General features: G+C 40.2%; 2 protein-coding genes across 2 annotated transcripts; both read left to right on the top strand.

Moving 5' to 3' along the window:
- Nucleotides 1-7,657: 7,657 nt before the first annotated feature.
- Nucleotides 7,658-8,484, top strand: LOC137268799 (transcription factor Ken 2-like). The gene is made up of 2 exons (XM_067803368.1): nt 7,658-7,691; nt 8,177-8,484. Exons 1-2 carry the CDS (start codon nt 7,658-7,660, stop codon nt 8,482-8,484), a joined length of 342 nt encoding a protein of 113 aa, XP_067659469.1.
- A 10,627-nt stretch (nt 8,485-19,111) lies between these two features.
- Nucleotides 19,112-20,314, top strand: LOC137268880 (transcription factor Ken 2-like). Its single transcript, XM_067803469.1, has 2 exons — nt 19,112-19,145; nt 20,007-20,314. Exons 1-2 carry the CDS (start codon nt 19,112-19,114, stop codon nt 20,312-20,314), a joined length of 342 nt encoding a protein of 113 aa, XP_067659570.1.
- The last annotated feature ends 459 nt before the right edge of the window (nt 20,315-20,773 follow it).

Raw genomic sequence — 20,773 nt, 5'->3', positions numbered from 1 at the left:
CACCATAGTTGCCAAACACAGCCACTGAAACAAACATATGTGCACAAAAGGCTTTAAGTTATTATCATCGCCATTTACCCTGATCCCTTATTGGTGAGGCGAGCTTATAATTATTTTGAACAGTTGCGAGCATTACTATTGTACAAGCTCGAAAAACCTGAACGAGAACATACATAATAGCACTGGAATAATCGGGAACACAATCTTAGGATCATTGCACTTTTAATCTATACATTTTTCACACTAATACCCACATATTTTCACAATGGTATAAGGGCTTGAATGAAGTTAGCAAACAACCAAACACGAAACGCCGTTTTTCTGACCAATGTTTTGAATCGTGTAATAATGTGATCAAATAAGAAACATTTACTAGTTTACTCACCACACAGGACAAAAATATAGAGGAATCTTGCCATTGTTGATTCTAGTTTTTACCGATGTACCAATGTCTTCTAGATACCATTATATAGGTTGTCTCAATCTTGACCACCGAGAGACGTGTGACAAAACTTGATAAAAGACATGTATAGTATAAGTGGAAGTGAATATTTAACAGAAAGTACACGAAAAACCGACACAATGATCCTGGACGCTACAGTCTTCCAACTGTTCGACACAGCAGGACGAATGTGAAATTCGACAAAAGCATTGAAAGCACACATTATGTGTAAAGATGGCTAAAAAGTTGGTACCACGTGGAGTGAAGAATGCCTGAACCATGTTAGTGTGACTGACAGCTGACGACCACTTGACCACAAGACCTGTCGGTGCTCTACTAACATTGAACACAGTAAAGTCCACATAGACGGACATGTTTCAGGTTTCATGGACGAGTGAGCCGAGGACATTGTAACACAGTGAATAATCATAGCTCCAGTCAGTAAAGCTGTCTATAGTGGAGTTAAGGAAGTTGTCAAGTCAAGCATCTATGACGGTGTCTCTTGATACAAGAAAACTATGCGTCTGGATGGTTTGGACCCATTGTGATTTTTAATGTTGTGTAAGCTTGTTTTAATCATGTACGTGATAACACACTTTTCCTTGATAGTGTTCCTGATATTAGATAGCCGGATGCACATTTTATTCATCATTTACGCCAACTGGCTAATACCATGTCTCACTGGGACATATTAAACACTGCATGAATCGTGATACTGGGGCACATTTCTTTCACGTTAAACACTTTGTTTGGAGTAATGACGCTCGGTAAAGTTTTTCGTTAACAAACAAATAATGGTAGAACAGTTGTTGGCAAAAAACAAGACGGAAATTAGAAGAAAATGACTACCATCTAACTGGGAAAACACAACACATCCACTGTGCTCTGAGAGTAGATATATGTTACTTTTCCGACCGTGAATACAACGCTTGCTATATGAAATCGGTTAAGAATTTCTTACAGGAATTTCTTCATACCGAGCCTGTACTCTCAGTGAGATTGTCGCAGTTCGAAAAAATGCTACACTTGAAAGGGTAATGGGTCTTTCTACAAAGAAAAGTTTGAAAGATTAAGGTGTACCCACTAAACATTTATGTTGGACATATCCATAGAAGTGATTACTTTCTCAATCCTGTCACGAACAAGGGGCATAACTCTTCACATTTTGCAATGAGCTTTATGTGATATGGAGTGATTATGTGATATGGAATCAGATCTTATGAAAAGATTTATGGATAAAGTTATGGAACTTTTTTACGGACGTTAACATGCCTTTATTACAACATCAGTACACATTCAAAATATCCACTAAACATTTATGTTGAACATATCCATAGAAGTGATTACTTTCTCAATATCATACATGAACATTTCATACATGTATAATAGCTGGAGTATACATGTATAATAGCCGGAGTATATATGTATAATAGCTGGAGTATACATGTATAATAGCCGGAGTATACATGTATAATAGCCGGAGTATACATGTATAATAGCTGGAGTATACGTGTATAATAGCCGGAGTATACGTGTATAATAGCTGGAGTATACATGTATAATAGCCGGAGCATACATGTATAATAGCCGGAGTATACATGTATAATAGCTGGAGTATACATGTATAATAGCCGGAGTATACATGTATAATAGCCGGAGTATATATGTATAATAGCCGGAGTATACATGTATAATAGCCGGAGTATATATGTATAATAGCCGGAGTATACATGTATAATAGCCGGAGTATGCATGTATAATAGCTGGAGTATGCATGTATATTAGCCGGAGTATACATGTATAATAGCTGGAGTATACATGTATAATGGCCGGAGTATACATGCATAATAGCCGGAGTATGCATGTATATTAGCCGGAGTATACATGTATAATAGCTGGAGTATACATGTATAATAGCTGGAGTTTATGAATTAACATCAATGACTTGGTTGACACATGTCATCAGTTCCCAATTGCGCAGATCGATGCTCGTGTTGTTGGTCACTGGATTGTCTGGTCCAGACTTGATTATTTACAGACCGCCGCCATATAGCTGGAATATTGGTGAGTGCGGCGTAAAACTAAACTCACTCACTCTCTCATGTCCGGAGCTTTTTTGCTCCACACATAGGTGGATCTGAAGCACGAGGCTATAGCTGAAATGGTGGAGCAATAAGTTAATAAAAGAAAACGGCATATCGATATATTTCGTCAATTCCGTTTATTTCATCATATAACAAAACATAGCGACGTAAATCTGTGTCCCTTGTCTCTCACCCCTATTTCTCACTGCAAAACAAAATAATAAAGCATCTTTTGGAACCATCACACGTGTTGCAAAAATATGGAGGGTATGTTCGTTCACATGAAACTATTGTTAAAGACTAAATGATGCGTGGATTAGACATTTGTTCAGCATTGTTTCAGCTTTATAGTGGAGGTCAAACCTGTCCTAGACACTCCATCATGGGTATCATTGCTATGTAGATGACATCCAGCCACGTCAGTGAGTCTGATCACCAACACCGTCAGTTGCCTCTCACGACAAGCGCCTGTTTCTGATGACCTGAGTCGGTGTGATAGCATAGTGGTTAAAGCGATCGCTCGTCATGATCCGGGTGCGATTCCCCGGACGGTGCAGTCTGTGCCCCCCGTCGTGATATTGCTGGAATATTGCTAACATCGGCATACTCACTCACTCACCCTGATGAGCACATCTTGCCCAAGTAGGGCTGTAAGTTCTTGCTAGAAGACACACCAATGAAACAGTAGTTAAAATTATTTGTTATCGTGCATGAAGAAAAAAGTAAATTTTGCAACTCGATCACCACCATTTCAGTATTCAGTGCGTTGTCTAGCCTGTTAAAGGTCTTTGATCATGTTCACGTACACAGAAATACTCACAGTGTTTCATCCCAGCGTGGTGAGGATGGTGGGGAGGAAGCTGGAGGTGGGTGGGGCCGCTGGCTGAGGCACGGGGACAGGGATAGGGATGGGGTAGCTGGATGAGGATGTGTGTGAAATGTGGGTTCCCCCGCAGCTACAGCTCTCACCGTAGTGGACAAACAGAGCCACTGAAAAAAGACAAAAGTTAGTTGGAAGAGGGATGTGGAATTTTTCTTGCAAGAAGTTCTCGTAAAATCTCTAGCAACCAATGACGGGAGGTTTCCGCTACAATAATACTAGCTATAGTGTAATCATCACTAATGTAACTTGCAATTTAGTCGTTAGATAGGACACAGTCAAATTGTATATTTAGATTTAACTCCCCTGTTCCTTCACTCCGTTGAACCGGAAGCTGGCGGGAGTAATAGCGTGAGGAACGACCTGATATAACACGATTGCCGCTTAAAATGTTATATAAAATATATTTAACGAGAGTAATTATTAGAATATGGGGTTGGAAAACCAGAGGAGCACAACCAAATGACGGAATGGTTGTGTAGCTTTGATGGTAGCGATATTTTATTTGGATATGAAATATATTTTTCGAACCGAAGCGAGGGAAGAACGTTGCCAACATTTGCTCGCGTCGCCCGCGTATAAGAAGACTGGTCATTTTATTTTTTTTTTGCGCAAGCCTATTTGTTTGCCTGCGGATGCTGTGAGCGTTGATACATCAAGACGCAATACCTGACTTGGACCAGTCCAGTTACTTTTGCAGAAAGATCTGCATTACAACTATGTGCTACTATCGATCGATCCCTTGATCGATGCTTCTTTGTATGAGGAGACAATAATTGTGAGAATGGCTACATGTGCACTGATTATATAAACACGGTTTGGTCTTCTCAATGCCTAGCTCCGATGACCACGCTCATACAGTGAATGTATAGAAAGATATAGACTGGTTCCCCTGCCCTATTCCGCGCTGCGCTATAGTGTAGCCAGCTTGCTGAGCGTAGCATAGGCAGAGTGCCAGTCTACGAAAGATATCGAGATACTCGCTCCTCTGTCAGCAATGAGATCAGCTGACACCTGAGGTACCTGTGTTTAAGATACCTACAAACATCTCCAATATGTGCCAAATACTCACCAAAAACTACGACAGAGTAGATCAAACGTGCCATCGTTGTTTCCAAAGTTATCTCCAATGTTGATGCCACTCTTGTAACAATTGGTTATTTTATACTTTTCAAGAATGATAGCCTGCTAAGTTAGATATGACGAAATGAGGAAACTAAACCCTTCAAAATGTTTCCTTCAAATAGAAATATTTATAAAATATATATGAAGATGTGTTATTCATGTGATTAGTAATTCGATATCATCACGAGTTGCAAACGTTTATGGGGACAGGATTAGATAACAACAGACGTAATTAAAATAATCTTGCCAAAGTAATCATGTTCAACAGATCTAGACTCTGTTCTTTTACGTGGAACATCACGTGCAACTTGTTATAATTAGGTGCGTCACGTTGGTTCAAACTGTGTTGAAGATGGAAGTCTGTGCTGATATGAACGACTCAGTAAGACATCAAACACACATGTTTTACTTTCATGTAGTTTGGTGTAAAATTCTCGAAAATACTGATTTACGCATTTATACATCTTTTTCACAGATACGGGGCACGTGAAGTAAGCACGACCCTTGTCATGTGGTTAAATGTTGCAGCAGAATCACGACGGATATACGCACGTGGGTCAAGGCGCATTACGTTTTGTGTCAGACCTGAGAAAAACTGGCCTTCAGTAACCCATGTGTGCCACAAAAGGCGACTATACTTGTCGTAAGACGCGACTGACAGGACCGGATGGTCAGGCTCGCTGACTTGGCAGACACAATAATTCATGTCATCGTGTCCCATTTACGTAGATCGATGCTCATGCTATTGGCCACAGGAATTGGAACATGGCGGTGTTAAACAACAAAAGAACAACACGAAGCACAGCGGGTTAGATGCGCGTGACTGCAAAATACTCGTGGTTTGTAATATTGTTTTGGGACACCACGTTAAGATGTGACACTGGGAGATAACCCTTGGAAAAACGACCCGTGAAGGTCAGGGGTAGAACAGGCCTTTAGCAACCCGTAAAAGGCGACTATGCTTGTCTTAAGAGTCGACTAACGGGATCGGGTGGTCAGGCTCGCTGGCTTGGTTGACACATGTCATCGGCTTCCAATTGTGCAGGTGCGCATGTTGTTGATCACTGGATTGTCTGGTCCAGACTCGATTATTTACAAACCGTGGTCATATAACTGGAATATTGGTGAAGCGGTGTAAAACTAAACTCACTCACTTTGGAAAAACGCCACGCTAGATGATGTGACCATAACAGGAAAAGCGTAATCACACGATGTTCTCAAAAAGTGCAACAATATGCTTTTGGAGCATCATGTAGGTGTGATTGACACCTGGAAATGAGAACGTGTCTGCCTGCTGAGTTTGACGACAGGAAGTTCAACCACAGATGTAACGGTCACCGTACATTCACGTCGCGCTACCAAATTCTAGCCCGATTATTATGAGTGATTGATGGTTATTCTCCGCTTCCAGAAATATTTCAGTAATTCCTGATACCAGAAATGGGTCTCATGTGGGGACATCGAAAGCGGTTCTCCGACGAACGCTGTAGCCACTGGGCCACCCTACCATGAGTGGTACAAATGTTGACAAATGAACATTGATTTTGTAGAATGAAGATCGTATTAAGTAAATCGTACGTTTTATTGGGCAACATTATAGGATTATTATGCAATGTGTGAGTTTAGTTTTACTTCCCTTTTAGTTTTAGCGGCGGGGGACTCCAGAAATGGGTCTCACACATTGTAACCATGTGGAGAATCGAACCCGGACCTTCATCGTATCGTGCGAACGCCTTAAGCAGTGGGTTACCCCGTCGCAAGCTGTAATATGTTAATAAACGAACTGGATCATGCAAACAATGGCGGAGAGTGTTAGTCACAAGTCACGATATCGATATCTCAAGGAATTTTCAGACAGGAAAGCTATGCTGTATTGCCATTTCTAGCTAATCATTCAGACGTCTCTCTTAATAACATGTCTTGGGTGAGGTTGGGTGATCTCGGGAGAATGAATTGGAATGAAATTCGCCTCACCATCCCATGGCATGAATGGAATCGTTAGACAGCACAAAAGTACTGGCTGAAAGGTTTGACTAACACCAGTACCTCCGATGATGACAGTGAACGGTGAATTTTACACATTTTATTCACGCCTCGTTCAACACAAGGACTTATGTTTACAGCAGAGCATATATGTTAGTCTAACTTATACATTGGTGTAAATTAAAGAATAACCTTGATAGCGTTTCGTTTACTTTTGAAAGTCCATATAACTCATGAATATTATGAATGTTTAACGTATCACTCATTAAAGTTAAACATGTCTTGAACGTACTATTTATGAATATTGATCATAAACAATAGTGGATGTTGACATCAAGGCTCTTAGGACATCTTTCCCATGGATAAGACGTCGCTTATGAATGCTGAACACGTCATGCTTGAATGTCAAATATATTACTAATGGAGGCTGAATGTAATGATATGGATATTGAACATAATCATTCATTGATGCTACAAATGGCAATAGAGGGTGACAATATATAGTTTTAAGCCACACCGAGCAATACCCCACATACATGGAGACGGTCCGTAAATAATCGAGCCTGGACCAGACGATCCAGTGATCAACATCGATCTACGTACTTTAGGTACGATTGCACAGTTCCACCAAGTCAGCCTGATCACCCAATCCCGTTAGTCACCTCTTACGACAAGCATGGGTTGCTGAAGGCCAATTCTACCCCGGAACTTCACGTATCCCAAATATTAGTTCAACCTGTATTCTCCGATATATTTCAGTTTGACTGTGTTTTACCAACGATGAAACCTACAATCAAATGAAGTTAAAGTATTAAATTCTTCCAGTGATATTGTTACGTGTTCAACTGACCTCCATGTTTTTATTCTGTACACAAACCATCACAGACATCTCAATCACAGCAAGACGCTGAGATCAACAAGCCGATTAACATTTTCTTTAAGGGCGGTCATAGCATGTTTTCTTTGTCAGCTATAGGTGGAGTACCTAACCACACCTGTAGGCGGCCCAGGTAAGACTGAATTTCGGAACATGAAGATTATTGCTACACCTATGTTATGTAGACTTAGGCTAGACTGGATAGTATATAAGTACAGTTATGGACGAGGTTCTACATCACTCCGCTCTTACATTTGGAACGTACAATGGCTAGCGTTACAAGTCTGTTATTTCTCATTGGTAAGGTTTTAGTCGTTTTGTATTAACATTGTACTCGTTCGCAAATATCCTGTCTTGTTTCTGGTCATGTTTCTGTCGATAGATAGAACATTCGAAACATTTGTTGTTCAGGATAATTCAGTTTATATACGCCAAAAGTTCATGACTCGACTGGTGTTTTGTCACTAGAAACGGCTTTTAATGTGATGATCTTGATCATATTTCTATATAAGATCACTAGACCATGGGACACCCCAGTGGTTGAAGCGTTCACTCGTCACGACGAAGACCAGGTTCGAGTCTCCACATGGGTACCATGTGCGAAACCCATTGCTGCGTCCATCGCCGTTATATTAATGGAGTATTGCTAAAAGCGGCATGAAACTAAACTCACTGACTACTCGATCACCAACTTCTTTAATTGTCAATATATGCCTGTTCTATCTGATTTCCAACATCCAAAATGCCACTAGAAAAGTAATAAACGTTTATCTCCCATTCCATAGCAATGCTGGTGGCCGTCTCCCTGGCGCACCACCATCATCGTCACCATCACCACCACCATCATCATCACCACCACCACACGAAGAATATCCATCACTACGACGAGTACTCATCCGGCTCATCAGGTTCTTCCTCATCCGGGTCATCAGGATGCGGTTGTGGAGGAAGCTCCGGATCTTCTGAATCCTCGGATGAAGATTACCCCATCCCAATCCCAATCCCGATCTCTAGCGGTGGCGGCAGCAGTAGCAGCAGTTCCTCCGACGCTTCTCTTCTGCAGGCTCTCATCAACGCTGGAAAGAAGAAATAGAAGCGTTAGTGGTAAATACAAAACTAACGCGTCGTAGCGGCAGCTCAGTATACAGCGTAACGGTTCTTAAACGCACCAGGATCCGCTACTTATTGGCTTTGAGGGATTTCGTCCCGAGTATACGTCAGTCAGAATCGAACATGGTTATTAACTACCCAAGCCAGTTCGAATGTTCCAAAAACGTTTAGTTTGACGACGGTGATGGTACTCTACGTAACACCTTGCTGTCACAGGCGACTAAATGCGCCTACAGGTACATAGGACCCGTGAAGGTCCCGAGGTAGAATAGGCCTTCAGCAACCCATGCTTTCCATAAAAGGCGACTATGTTTGTCGTAAGAGGCGACTAACGGGATCGGGTGGTCAGGCTCGCTGATTTGGTTGACACATGTCTTCGATTCCCAATTGTGCAGATCGATGCTCATGTTGTTGATCACTGGATTGTCTGGTCCAGACCCGATTATTTACAGACCGCCGCCATATGGCTGAAATATTGGTGAGTGCGGCGTAAAACTAAACTCACTCACTACATAGCGTATCATGGTGCCTGCACATGTAAAGATCGTTGCTCATCATTCACCTTTTCTTCGCGCCCAATCTGGGATGTTGATGTGCTGCAGTATCACCGTGTGGCGTCAAACAAATTCACGTTCATTGGTGGTTAAATCCCCCCCCTCGCTACGCCTAAGGACTGGGTTCAGTTCCCCCGTTGGTTACACTGTGTGAGGCCCTTTTACTGGTGTTGCCCGCAGTGATATTGCTTGAATATTACTAAAAGAGGTATAAGACCCAGCATACTCACGCTTGTCTATTAATCGTGACTATTACTATTGTCACGCGGGAATGTCGAGGATGTCGGAGATGTCATGGAGGTCGGGGGCGTTGGGGACGTTGCGAATCCAGAATCGTAGTCCTCGTCACATGCAAAATCGTGACTTAGAAAACTGTGGGAGTGACATGTTTTGTTCATCGTTCTGCAACTATCACGGTGTCATATAAAACTATTATTTTCTCATTTGTTACAGGTGCTCTTCTGTTTTCGAAGAAGAATTGTTTACGGACAGCTGGTTCTGTTCTACTTACCTGTTGTACTTTATTTGTTATATGTTTCTCGAAATAAACAAGTATAAAGAATAAAAAGATGAACCTTGACAATTACATTGTTCTTTTAGAACCTGTTGTACTTGGAAAGGAGGTTTAGCAGAAGAATACACAAACACACACACACACGCACGCACGCACGCACACGTACACGCACTGCACTCATACACGGACACATGCACTCACACCAAAACAAACAAGTGCGTGCGCGTTCCATTTACGGTTGAATGAACAATCAGCTGCTGCAGTTGACAGAATTAGACACCTACTGCTTCAGTTACCAGAAGGATCAAACACTGACATCCAATGCTTCAAATAACAGTAGGATGAAACATCCAATGTTTCATTTACGGATGAATAATAAATCAGCTACTACTGCAAAATGGAGAATCAAACATTCACTCTTTCAAAAAACCAAAAAACAAAAAGAAAAAAAGCCAAACAAACAAACAAACAAACAAACAAACAAACAAACAAACAAACAAGGGAATCCTCTCTACTTTCAAATACGATTAGAATCAAACATTCAGTGTTTGAAATAACAGAATAAAACATCCACTGCTTAAAATAATAGGCTAAAGATACATTCCCTTATTCAATTAACAGGTGGATCAAACATTCACTACTTCCAATATTATGTGGATCAAGCATCCAGTACATCGAATAACAGGTGGATCAAAAATTTAGTACACCGAATATTATGTGGATCAAGCATTCACTACTTTGAATAATAGGCGCAAACATTCAGTACTTCAAATAACAGGTGGATCTAATATTCAGTGCTGATAATATTAGGTGGATGAAACATTCAGTACTTCAAAGAACTGGAGAGCCAAACATCCAAGACTTCGAATGACAGTAGGATCAAACATTCAGTACTTCGAATATTGGGTGGATCAAACATTTAGTACTTCGAAGAATAGGAGGAATAAAAATCCAGTACCTGGAATAAAGGAGGATCAAACATTCAGTACTTCGAATTATAGGTCAAACATCTACTGCCTTAAACTACAGGAGGATCAGGTATTCACTGCTTCAAATAACAGATCAAACATTAGGATCATACATTCAGCCACGTCGGATAGAAGGAGAATCAATCTTGTAATGCTTCAGTTATAATGACAGTCGCTCGTCACTTGCTTCAAGTAAAAGGCGATAAACAATTAAATGTTTTAAGAAGTAAACATAAGAATCAAATACCAACTGCTTGTAATAAACGAATGAAGCATTAACTGCTCAAATGACAGGTGAATCAAGCACCCGGTGATTCAATGATAATGGGAATCTATAAGTTACAATTTTGAACAGTGAACAGAGGAATCCCACATTAACAGGAGAAACGTATTTTGCACTGTTTAAACAATCCTTCAATTACGAAGTAATGCCCAAGTTACAACTGGAACGTGGTATATTTAGGAGATAAACATACTGTGTTGGGAAATCAGAGGTATATAACGAAATTATAGTAACTCTAAATTTGATAAAATACCGAACGCGTTGAAATGAAAAAAATATATATACCTCTGATTTTCCAACACATTACTCCTTTCTACCAAAACTGCGTTAATAAGATATTTTTAAAACACATATTTTGTTTCTAAATCGGAGGTATATAATGTGATGAAATAGGTGTCCCCTCTACCTGAGATGGCAAGTTTTCGATGGTTCATTTTGTATCTGTCAGCATTTTAAACTCTTTGTAGACATTTGTTCTTATTTCTAAGTCCGAGGGGGGTTGGGGTAGGGGGTACGATATCCCCGCATCAGTACGATCTGGGTGGCCCGTTTCTCATGTCCCCTACAGCAATAATATTGAAATGCTGATACAAATGGCTTACTTACTCAATGAATCGATCAATGACCTATCTCTAAGAAAGTGTTTAACATGGAAACATAAAGTTTGAACCAGACAAACCCGTGAAGGATATTGCATGAACCAAATCTGTAACTCTGGCTATGTCGTCTGTCATGACACACTGGAAATTATAGCTGTAACCAGATATCTAGTCGAAAACATATCTCTGGTTTCAATGTGTGAAGCCCATTTCTGACGACACCGCCGTGATAGTGCTGGCATATCGCTAAAAGCGGTGTAAAGGTAAACTCACTCACTCATTGTTTCATACCATTATCAGTCAGGAGACAGGATATTGCTGTCAACTCAGCAACAGATGACGTTTTTGTGGCACTGTACTATCAAGACAAAGATTGACATATGTATCATATTACTTGTGACATATATCATCTTAGGGTAAAAATGGGGCGGTGGTGGTTAAAGCGCTGGCTCGTCACGCTGAAGACGTGGGTTCGATTCCCCACAGTGAGTACAATATGTGAAGCTCATTTCTGGTATCCCCTGCGATGAATACTGCTTCGTGATATAAAGCATCATAACGCATGAACACTATTGATGTATACGCCATATTGAAATAACCTCGTAATTGTTAGACATCCAAGTTGTCAGGCATAACACGCCACGATTACTCAAGGTTCACTGGCAAACATCACCTGTTTACCTTTCACTAAAGTGGAACAGGCGATACAACACATTTTGAGGAGGTTGTACAGGACAGGTTTATCATGTACCCAGAATCACCAAGTCACTCCAGAAGGCATATATTTCAATGAAATATTTTAAGGATATTCTTCATCAAACTGCAGAAGGCACTGCATACTGTATGAACAACATAAGCCATTGATACAATACCAAGTCAAAACACCTTGTACTTGCGGTGTTTCATTTCGTTCGGGCAACTCCATTTCTTAATGTAGGGGTGGCAGGTCTACATTACTTTCAGCTGTTATTTTACGGCGCTTCGGCAAAATTGAAGACATTTTCAACGGACAATATGTGAACATCTTCTCAATAAAATTTTATTTGACAAGAGAAAATGCTGTCATTAATGCACAATTGCGACACAAGACTTGCAGAAATATTGTTCCTCTTGTAATGGCATTTTAATGTTCTTTTGGATATAAATAAGGAATATAAACCCGTCTAGTTTATGTCATAAAAACTACGACGCAGATGATGTCTTGCACATACACCGATGTATAAATCAATTACCATCTTTCAATGTTCGGACAAGGTTTCACCGACGTTTTACAGAATAAAATGAATTGCAGTTTAAATGTACGGAACTCAATATAATAAATCTAAATTCTGACAGTCCAAACCACACCAGTGAAAGTGACATACTACTAATTCCGACACAGACACCTGCATCAAATCCTTCAGCGAAATAGCGAAAATAGTATGCCTGTATATTATCTATTGAAACTAAACGAAACCGTCGGCATTCATCTCAAAACAATGAAAATACGTGGCTGGTCATGTTAGAAATCAGGTCACTGAACACTAACACAAAGGCATTCATCTCAAAACAAGACTGGTCATTGTGCATGGTCATGAATTAAATCATTTAGTTTCACTGAACTGAAAGTGATATTTCTTCACATATCTTATCAAAAGAATTACATATCTCTACATTCATGTTCAAACTAGAAACTCAAGATAAAACCACACCTCTCAAGTGAAATGATAATTTAAAATCAGAAACCGTTGATGATAGTTATTCCAATACAGTCACAACTGCTGACCACTATTTACTGATAACCATTGATAAGTCACTACTGCTTACAAGAGCGTTGGTTGTGTCCAACAACTTGATACTTGGCACATCTCTTATCACACACCCTTCTTTTTCACCTTGTCAAGTATTCAAGTCTGTTTTGTTTAAGCATTATCTGTTTAAAGGCTTCTCTACCCTTGTGTGAGGTAGAGCGAAAGAACCACTTGGTTGCACAGTCATTCACTTTCTCAAAACCATGCTGAGAGAAAGTAATAAGATTGCCATGGAGTTTGATCATTTCAGGGACATGAAAAGCTAAGATATCCATGGAGGGAGTAACATCCTTACTTTGATACACATATGAAAAGGTTCTGACCCAGCTCCTATATTTATACCCTAATACTTGATATTCACTAGTCTGGAGTGATTTTTATGAGAGTTGCTGAGATATGTGAGACAACTCAGACCACAAACAAGCAATGTCATATATCTTAGGGTGGCCCGGTATGAACTCTGACACCTTCAGACATCTTTCTATGCTCTGGTCCAGTGAAGTCCCTGAAAGTAAACCTTCCAGTTTCTTTATCATTCCTGAAACGAAATACAATCCTTAAAGTTTGTACAAAAGTCTCAAACTTAAACATATTTCCACACTTGGACCTATCATATTTTCCATTGCACCTTTGAATGTTGTCCCCACTAAGCTCAGTGATCAGATGTCAGATAATCGAAGGTACAAATGTAGCAAATCGGGCACTACTCTGGTTAAGGCAATAAAACTGAACAGGGGAGGATGAAGACAGTTGAAATTCTTACTTTGTTTGTTGGGCATTGCTGTCATTTCCTCCACTGTCCTGGCTCCTTTTTTACCATCAACAAGTGACCACTCTCTACTCATATCATGTCTGTCAAGGTTAGGACATCTGCACCAAACACAGCTGTACATGCAGGAACATGTTTAGAAACTTTAAATCTCCACCTAGGAACTATGTAACATGAACCAGAGTACCTCCAGTGCTCAGAGTTTTTAATGCCTTTGCTTCTGTGACTATATCTTCTAGGTTTTTTCTGATATTACCTTAAGTTTCATTACCTGTAAAAATGGCCAACATATAGTTTCCCCTGACTGAAGTACAATATCATCCAATATAGTAAAACCAAAATTTATCACCTTTTTTCTCCGCCCTAGTTCAGTGCCATTACCCGTGAGTTTGACATTGGCAGATTGTTTTGAAAGTATGGCCTGACCCTTCCTGATGCAACAATGTTAGATACACAGTTATTAAGTTGATGTCTCAGAGATCCGGAGCTTGTACACCAACAGTATTATTTGGTGTGTCCCTGATCTTCACATCAGCATCGATTTCCTTAGCTCTTTTGACAACTGAATGTAAAGATTGCATGTCTGGTACAGTCATTGATAATTCATGATAAGCTTTGTTTGATATGTTTTCAGAATCCTTAACATACAATAGTACATCTAAATCAATGGCAGGATCATTCTCTTTAATGTCTGAAACTGAATTCTTAGAGATTAACCTAACTGTTTGCCATCTTCCTGTCTAAAATCTACAGAGACTGCTTCAATGCTGTACCTCCCGACAAAAGCCAAAGACTTCCTACAGTCACTCAATAACATCTTTTTCTTCTTTTATGTATCTGAGATCTAGACAAACATGCATTAGGTTCTAAAGCCCTAAACGATCTCACTGATTTAATGTTCTGATTTCGCAATAACATGCAATATAATTTTTAAATCTTTTTCTGCAACACATGTTTTTGAGTCTTGAGTTTCTTTGCCTGCTGAACAACAGAACGGTATCTTTTAAACATACTCTTCATCAGCTTTCTTTTCTGTAACAAACGCTTCTGCATAGCTGGAAGATGTGCCCCAGAGACATCAACGGTCAAAATGTACTTTTCAACTTTACAATCTTCAAGTAATTGCCTATTATGTATCCCCTGATCTTGCCATGCTTTGAAATGAGCTTTTCCAAATAATTTTTAATTTTGGGTAAACATTTGTCTAAAATGACATACTGAAAGTCAATATTGTTATTTTGGCACACAGTCGACAAGACTGCCTGGCATATATCTGACGTAAATGTGTTAACTTTGGTATGTTTTCTAAAATCTTCATACAGTTTTGATTTTGTGATGTTGACAGATATTTCCAAATTATCAGACATACCTAGATGAAAAGGGGACAGCAGAATAAGTATCAAAGTTAGCCTATGGTTAAACAGTCTCATTATATTTGAAAAAAACGCAAGCAAAAGCTGAAAATCAGCTGTCAGACAAAGGACATCACATCTTAGTGCCTTAAAGTAACCCTGAGAAGGTTGAGATCAAATCTGTTTCCCTTTTCTCGAACGAATTTGATTTTGAACATAAAACCTCTATGACAAAGTCTCTTTCTCATGTCTAGAGTATATTCCCCTCATGGCTTTCTTTCGTATGACCTGAAAATGATGGTCACGGTTAATGTATACGAGGTCACCAGTCTGGTTTATTATCCATACCCACCTTTCATCAACAAAATATCTGGATCGTGCACATCAAGGAACTTGAACTCAGCTCCTGGGGTGGACCCATTCCATGACCTAACCTCTCTTAACAGATCCAGACTGCCCTAGCTATCTCAGGCGAAGATATTGGGGCATTTATAGTAACTACAGAGTCTACCCCTCTCCATCTGTGCAGCTGATCGCTTACAGATGATACCAGCTGAAATTTGAAGATGTCATTTGGACAACAACCAGACAGGCCCGACCTTGTAACGATGCTACTATCACTGACCCATTGGTCATATTCCCCCTACATAGTGGACCAGACTTTGCAGTACCCTATCTACTACCCTCGTTGCCAACACTTCCACATCAAACAACTGCCGGCCATTCCAAATGGGCGATCTAGTGGTCAGCTGTGCTCTGAACGTTTGTGGAGGAGGTCTGTAGTCTGGCCTATGTAGACTGCTACTGCTGCTACTGCGTAAAGTAGGTGGCATCCTGCCTAAACATAATACACTTTATCAGTTAAAGGGCACTATCAATAACACCATCAATCATATTAGCTATTTTTATCACGAGACAACTCATCTAAACTTGGGCTTCATAGCTTTCACTTTATTTCTACCTAATCTGGGTAGATTTTATTTATTTCTACCTCATCAAATTTTACTTATTTCATGCAATGCCATTGATTGATTTGGGGTTATGTTTTCTATGGTATGAGTTTTAGGAAGAAATGTGCGGTAGAATACTGAATACCCGTGACCAAATATGGTATGTTTTGTAAATATGATAATGGACCATCCCAGAGATAATAATAAAGTCCAGAATGACATTAAAACTCCAATATGTTAACGCTGAGGGCAGCTGGATCATTATAAACAATCCTGTAATCAGAAGGTAATCAATATATGATTTATTGAGTGTTTTTATACACCATGCACTTTGACTGAACTTTCTATCAATGTTCAAAGTTAACTAATAATAGGTAACCTTCAGTTTTAAATTCTAGCATTGAAAAATTAGCCACATATAACTAGCCTCGGGACTACGGTCTAGTATATTTATTTCTATCTCTGAAACTACACAATAAGCACACTTTAAATATCTTTAAAATTGAAACTCTCATTTAAATTAATTATATAATTATATATTTGCATGTAAACATATTCAATAAGCATATAGCAATATGAAAAGTCATTCCTGAATACACTAAAGTACAAAAGTATTTTGATACTGTTTATCATCATGATACTACAGTCTTCTGAAAAAAAATATCATGAATGTATCTTTTGATGGAAATTATTGCATATTTTGTTACTACTTTAGTACATTTGCTATTGATGAAAACATACCAGCAATACATAGCAAAAACTGCACTGTACGACACTACACTAGTCACAAGACAATAAGCTGAATTAAACAATGAATCAAAATGTATACAAGCCGAATGACCCTACAATTAGCTACAAAGTATGTGACACGCACACCCGCACCCCTGCTTGTCTTGTACCAAATTAGTGAACTCCCCCCTAGGGCTTGTGTACAAAACTGATACACCAGCACTATCCCTCTCCCCCAAAATTTAATTTAGAGTAATCTCCCTTTCATTCACCCATTCTAGTAAGATGGCAGAGCCCAACCTTTTGAGAGAGAATTTCTTGCTTTTATGAACGACTCACATAAAAGTCAACGTATTCTGAAGTTCACGTTTGTATTCTAGACCTTTTATTTAACAACAAAAACAATAACCTTATGCTCTTAACGTACCTCTTAGTGTCGTTTTCCTCGACAGAATGTTGAGTCGGTGTTGACGTGGCGTGCTGGGTATAACGTCAGGAAACGGGCTTGTGAAAGCTTCATGGTGATTAGCGAATTTCCTATTACAGTGCCAATAATTGACCAATGAAACAATGCTGTATATATGATGATAGGAAACGATGCGTTAAACGTGAAACAGATGTAACCAGACAACCACGACATCCTGTGGCATTATATGAGCGCCGCTAAGTGAGCAGTCGAGGTGTCGTAAACTATTACACATCGCAACTGCACCAAAACGTACTACGAAACCAATATCAGTTGGATTTATGGAATGTAACTAAAAAACACACTAAAACGTTATTGTAAACCAGTTTCCAGTGTAACCAGCAACCTAATATATTTTGAAAGCTTTAAATAGCGAGAATTAATGCGAGATTCGTGTAAATATGGCCAGTGAAACTTTTGAAACGTTTGGGACCCGTTAGCAGATCATGATACTTCGTGAGACTGTTTAGTATTTCCGTTCCCCAAATCACCCATGTGTTACGACTGTCAACAGCTGTGACAAGCATTCTTGCACACTTGGTGCGGTCTAGTAAAGGAGCATTTGGCGGTCGCGCAATTTGTAACCAGGACTGTGACGCCTGTCACCGGAAATCTGGTACCGCATGTAACCCCTCGCGAAACTTATGGACCCTCTATCCAGTGTATAATTTGGAATAATTGTGGGTTCCTCACAGAGACTCGGTGTCCTCAACAGCTTACTATGTCCACTTCACTCTGTTGCCAGGCAGGACCTGGCAATTGATTCGTGCGTTATAGTAAGCACACATCATCTTGACCCGTGAAGGTCCCGGTGTAGAAAAGGCCTTCAGCAACCCATGCTTGCCATAAAAGGCGACTATGCTTATCGTAAGAGGCGACTAACGGGATCGGGTGGTCAGACTCACTGACTGGGTTGACACATGTCATCGGTTCCCAATTGTGCAGATCGATGCTCATGTTGTTGGACACTGGATTGTGTGGTCCAGACTCGATTATTTACAGACCGCCGCCATATAGCTGGAATATTGCTGAGTGCAGCGTAAACTAAACTCACTCACTCATTCACAAACCATCGGAAACCGCAGACACACAAACATTTCTCTTTAGCATTTCTTTTTCACAACAAAATCAGTGTAGTTAAATAATTCTGTCAAATCCGTGACAAGCGGGAAGGACAACCCTTTAACCCAATGAGAAGCCATGTGTGTTGTTGATGCATACACCCCACATCATTTCACGCATGAGTCACTAGCATGAATGAGTTTCGTTTCATCCTGATCATGATCATCATCATGATCATCGTCATCACGTTTTATGTTTGTATGGTATTGGAAGGGGGTAGGTCAGAAACACCTCACTGATACACAAGCTGACTGTGTATTTGTAAATCGTTGTGGTTGACAGACACATCAGAGATCAAACAGCATTTTTTCACGTCCCCACCTGCAGTTCGTTTATGAAACCACACCTGTCGGCTCCCCAGGTAAGCCATTTAATTAGGTAAGTATGACGATTACTGCTACATCTATACTGTAAGTCGTCAGCAGGGGGCCAAGGATGGTCAGTATATAGGGGCATATGTGGTCAGTGGTCCACATTACTCCATTCAGTCACTTCAGAAGAGAAATAAACCACAATGGCTAGCGTTACAAGTCTTGTGCTTCTATTCGGTGAGATATCAATGCCTTCACTGTTTTTATATGTATACCACTTTGTGGGCATGATCCGTGTTCTACAAAACGAGCATAGCTCTAACATAGACTTACCACTGTCGTAGCGCTACGGTCGCTTTGAGGGGCGGGGCCCTGAAATGTAATTTTGAAATTAATTTTCATATATCAGCTGTACGTGAATGTGGATTATGCTGTTGATCATATTCATTTTCTTTCTTGTTTCACTGTCTCCTATGACCACTGTCAAATCAGTTACCCGTATATTCATAAATATCTTAAATTCGTGAGTGCCGGTGTCAACATCCAAAATATTTACTTCAAATAAGTGGATTGGGCAAAACCAGCGAACGCCTGGACCGAGGTTTTTCGAAGATCCCTCAGCACTAAGACAGTCGTGAGTTAGTGTTAATGCATGACACTTGCGACTTTAGCTTACAGCTTCGAAAATCTAGGCCCTGGTGTCATCAGTGATTCTCTTTTTCATAGACTCTTAACGCTACTTTGCTGTTTTCACTCTCTGAAGTTAGCGGCTACAGATAATCGAGACGGACAATTCCACGTTGTATACTTGTGAAGTATTGAAGATCTGCAGGTTTTAAAACATTACATTAAACGCAATGACAATGTTATCGCGAAAATCTTTTTTTTCAGTGAGAATCGAAAGCGTCATCTGTGGCAAAAGTGGACAAAAGTGTGCAGGATGAATGTATATATATGTCTACGGCTTGCGTGTAAATAACCCGTTTCCAGTGCGCCTACAAATCTCGGAATAGTTATTTAGAATCTACTGTAGCAATACCAGCCAAGTGTGCATCTTTAGAATCATGCATTTTAATCGAATCTTTTTTTCTTCCATAGCAATGCTGGTGGCCGTCTCCCTGGCGCACCACCATCATCGTCACCATCACCACCACCATCATCATCACCACCACCACACGAAGCATATCCATCACTACGACGAGTACTCATCCGGCTCATCAGGTTCTTCCTCATCCGGGTCATCAGGATGCGGTTGTGGAGGAAGTTCCGGATCTTCTGAATCCTCGGATGAAGATTACCCCATCCCAATCCCAATCCCAATCTCTAGCGGTGGCGGCAGCAGCAGCAGCAGTTCCTCCGACGCCGCCCTTCTGCAGGCTCTCATCAACAATGGAAAGAAGAAGTAGATACCTTACTTGGTGAGTTGAACCTGAAACGACAGCTTAATGGATAAACCAAAGCATATTGCCAATTATACTTTGCAGAGTAGCGTCCTTTGAACGAATCAGGATAAGGTTGTGGTATCAAAGCCCTCGTTTGACCAAAATTTCGTGGCAATCAACACTATGCCAAGGTAGGGGTTTCCCAAAAGAGGGCAATGTCCTAAAGCCCAACTTAGAACATTGAGTGAGTCAGTGAGTTTTGTTTTACGCTGCACTCAGCAATATCACAGTTCTATGGCAACGGTCAGTCTATAATCGAGTCTGGACCAGCAAATCCAGTGATCTACATCATGAGCATCGATCTATGCAATTGGGACATGATGACATGTATCAAACAAGTCAGCGAGCCTGACCATCCGATCTTACGAGGAGCATGGATCACTGGTCATCAATTCTAACCCAGATCTGCAGTGGTTTTGTTAA

Source organism: Haliotis asinina, chromosome 16, assembly GCF_037392515.1.
Source record: "Haliotis asinina isolate JCU_RB_2024 chromosome 16, JCU_Hal_asi_v2, whole genome shotgun sequence".
Classification (NCBI taxonomy): domain Eukaryota; kingdom Metazoa; phylum Mollusca; class Gastropoda; order Lepetellida; family Haliotidae; genus Haliotis; species Haliotis asinina.
The sequence above is the reverse complement of the archived record's forward strand: the minus strand, read 5'-3'. Positions and strand labels throughout refer to the sequence as shown.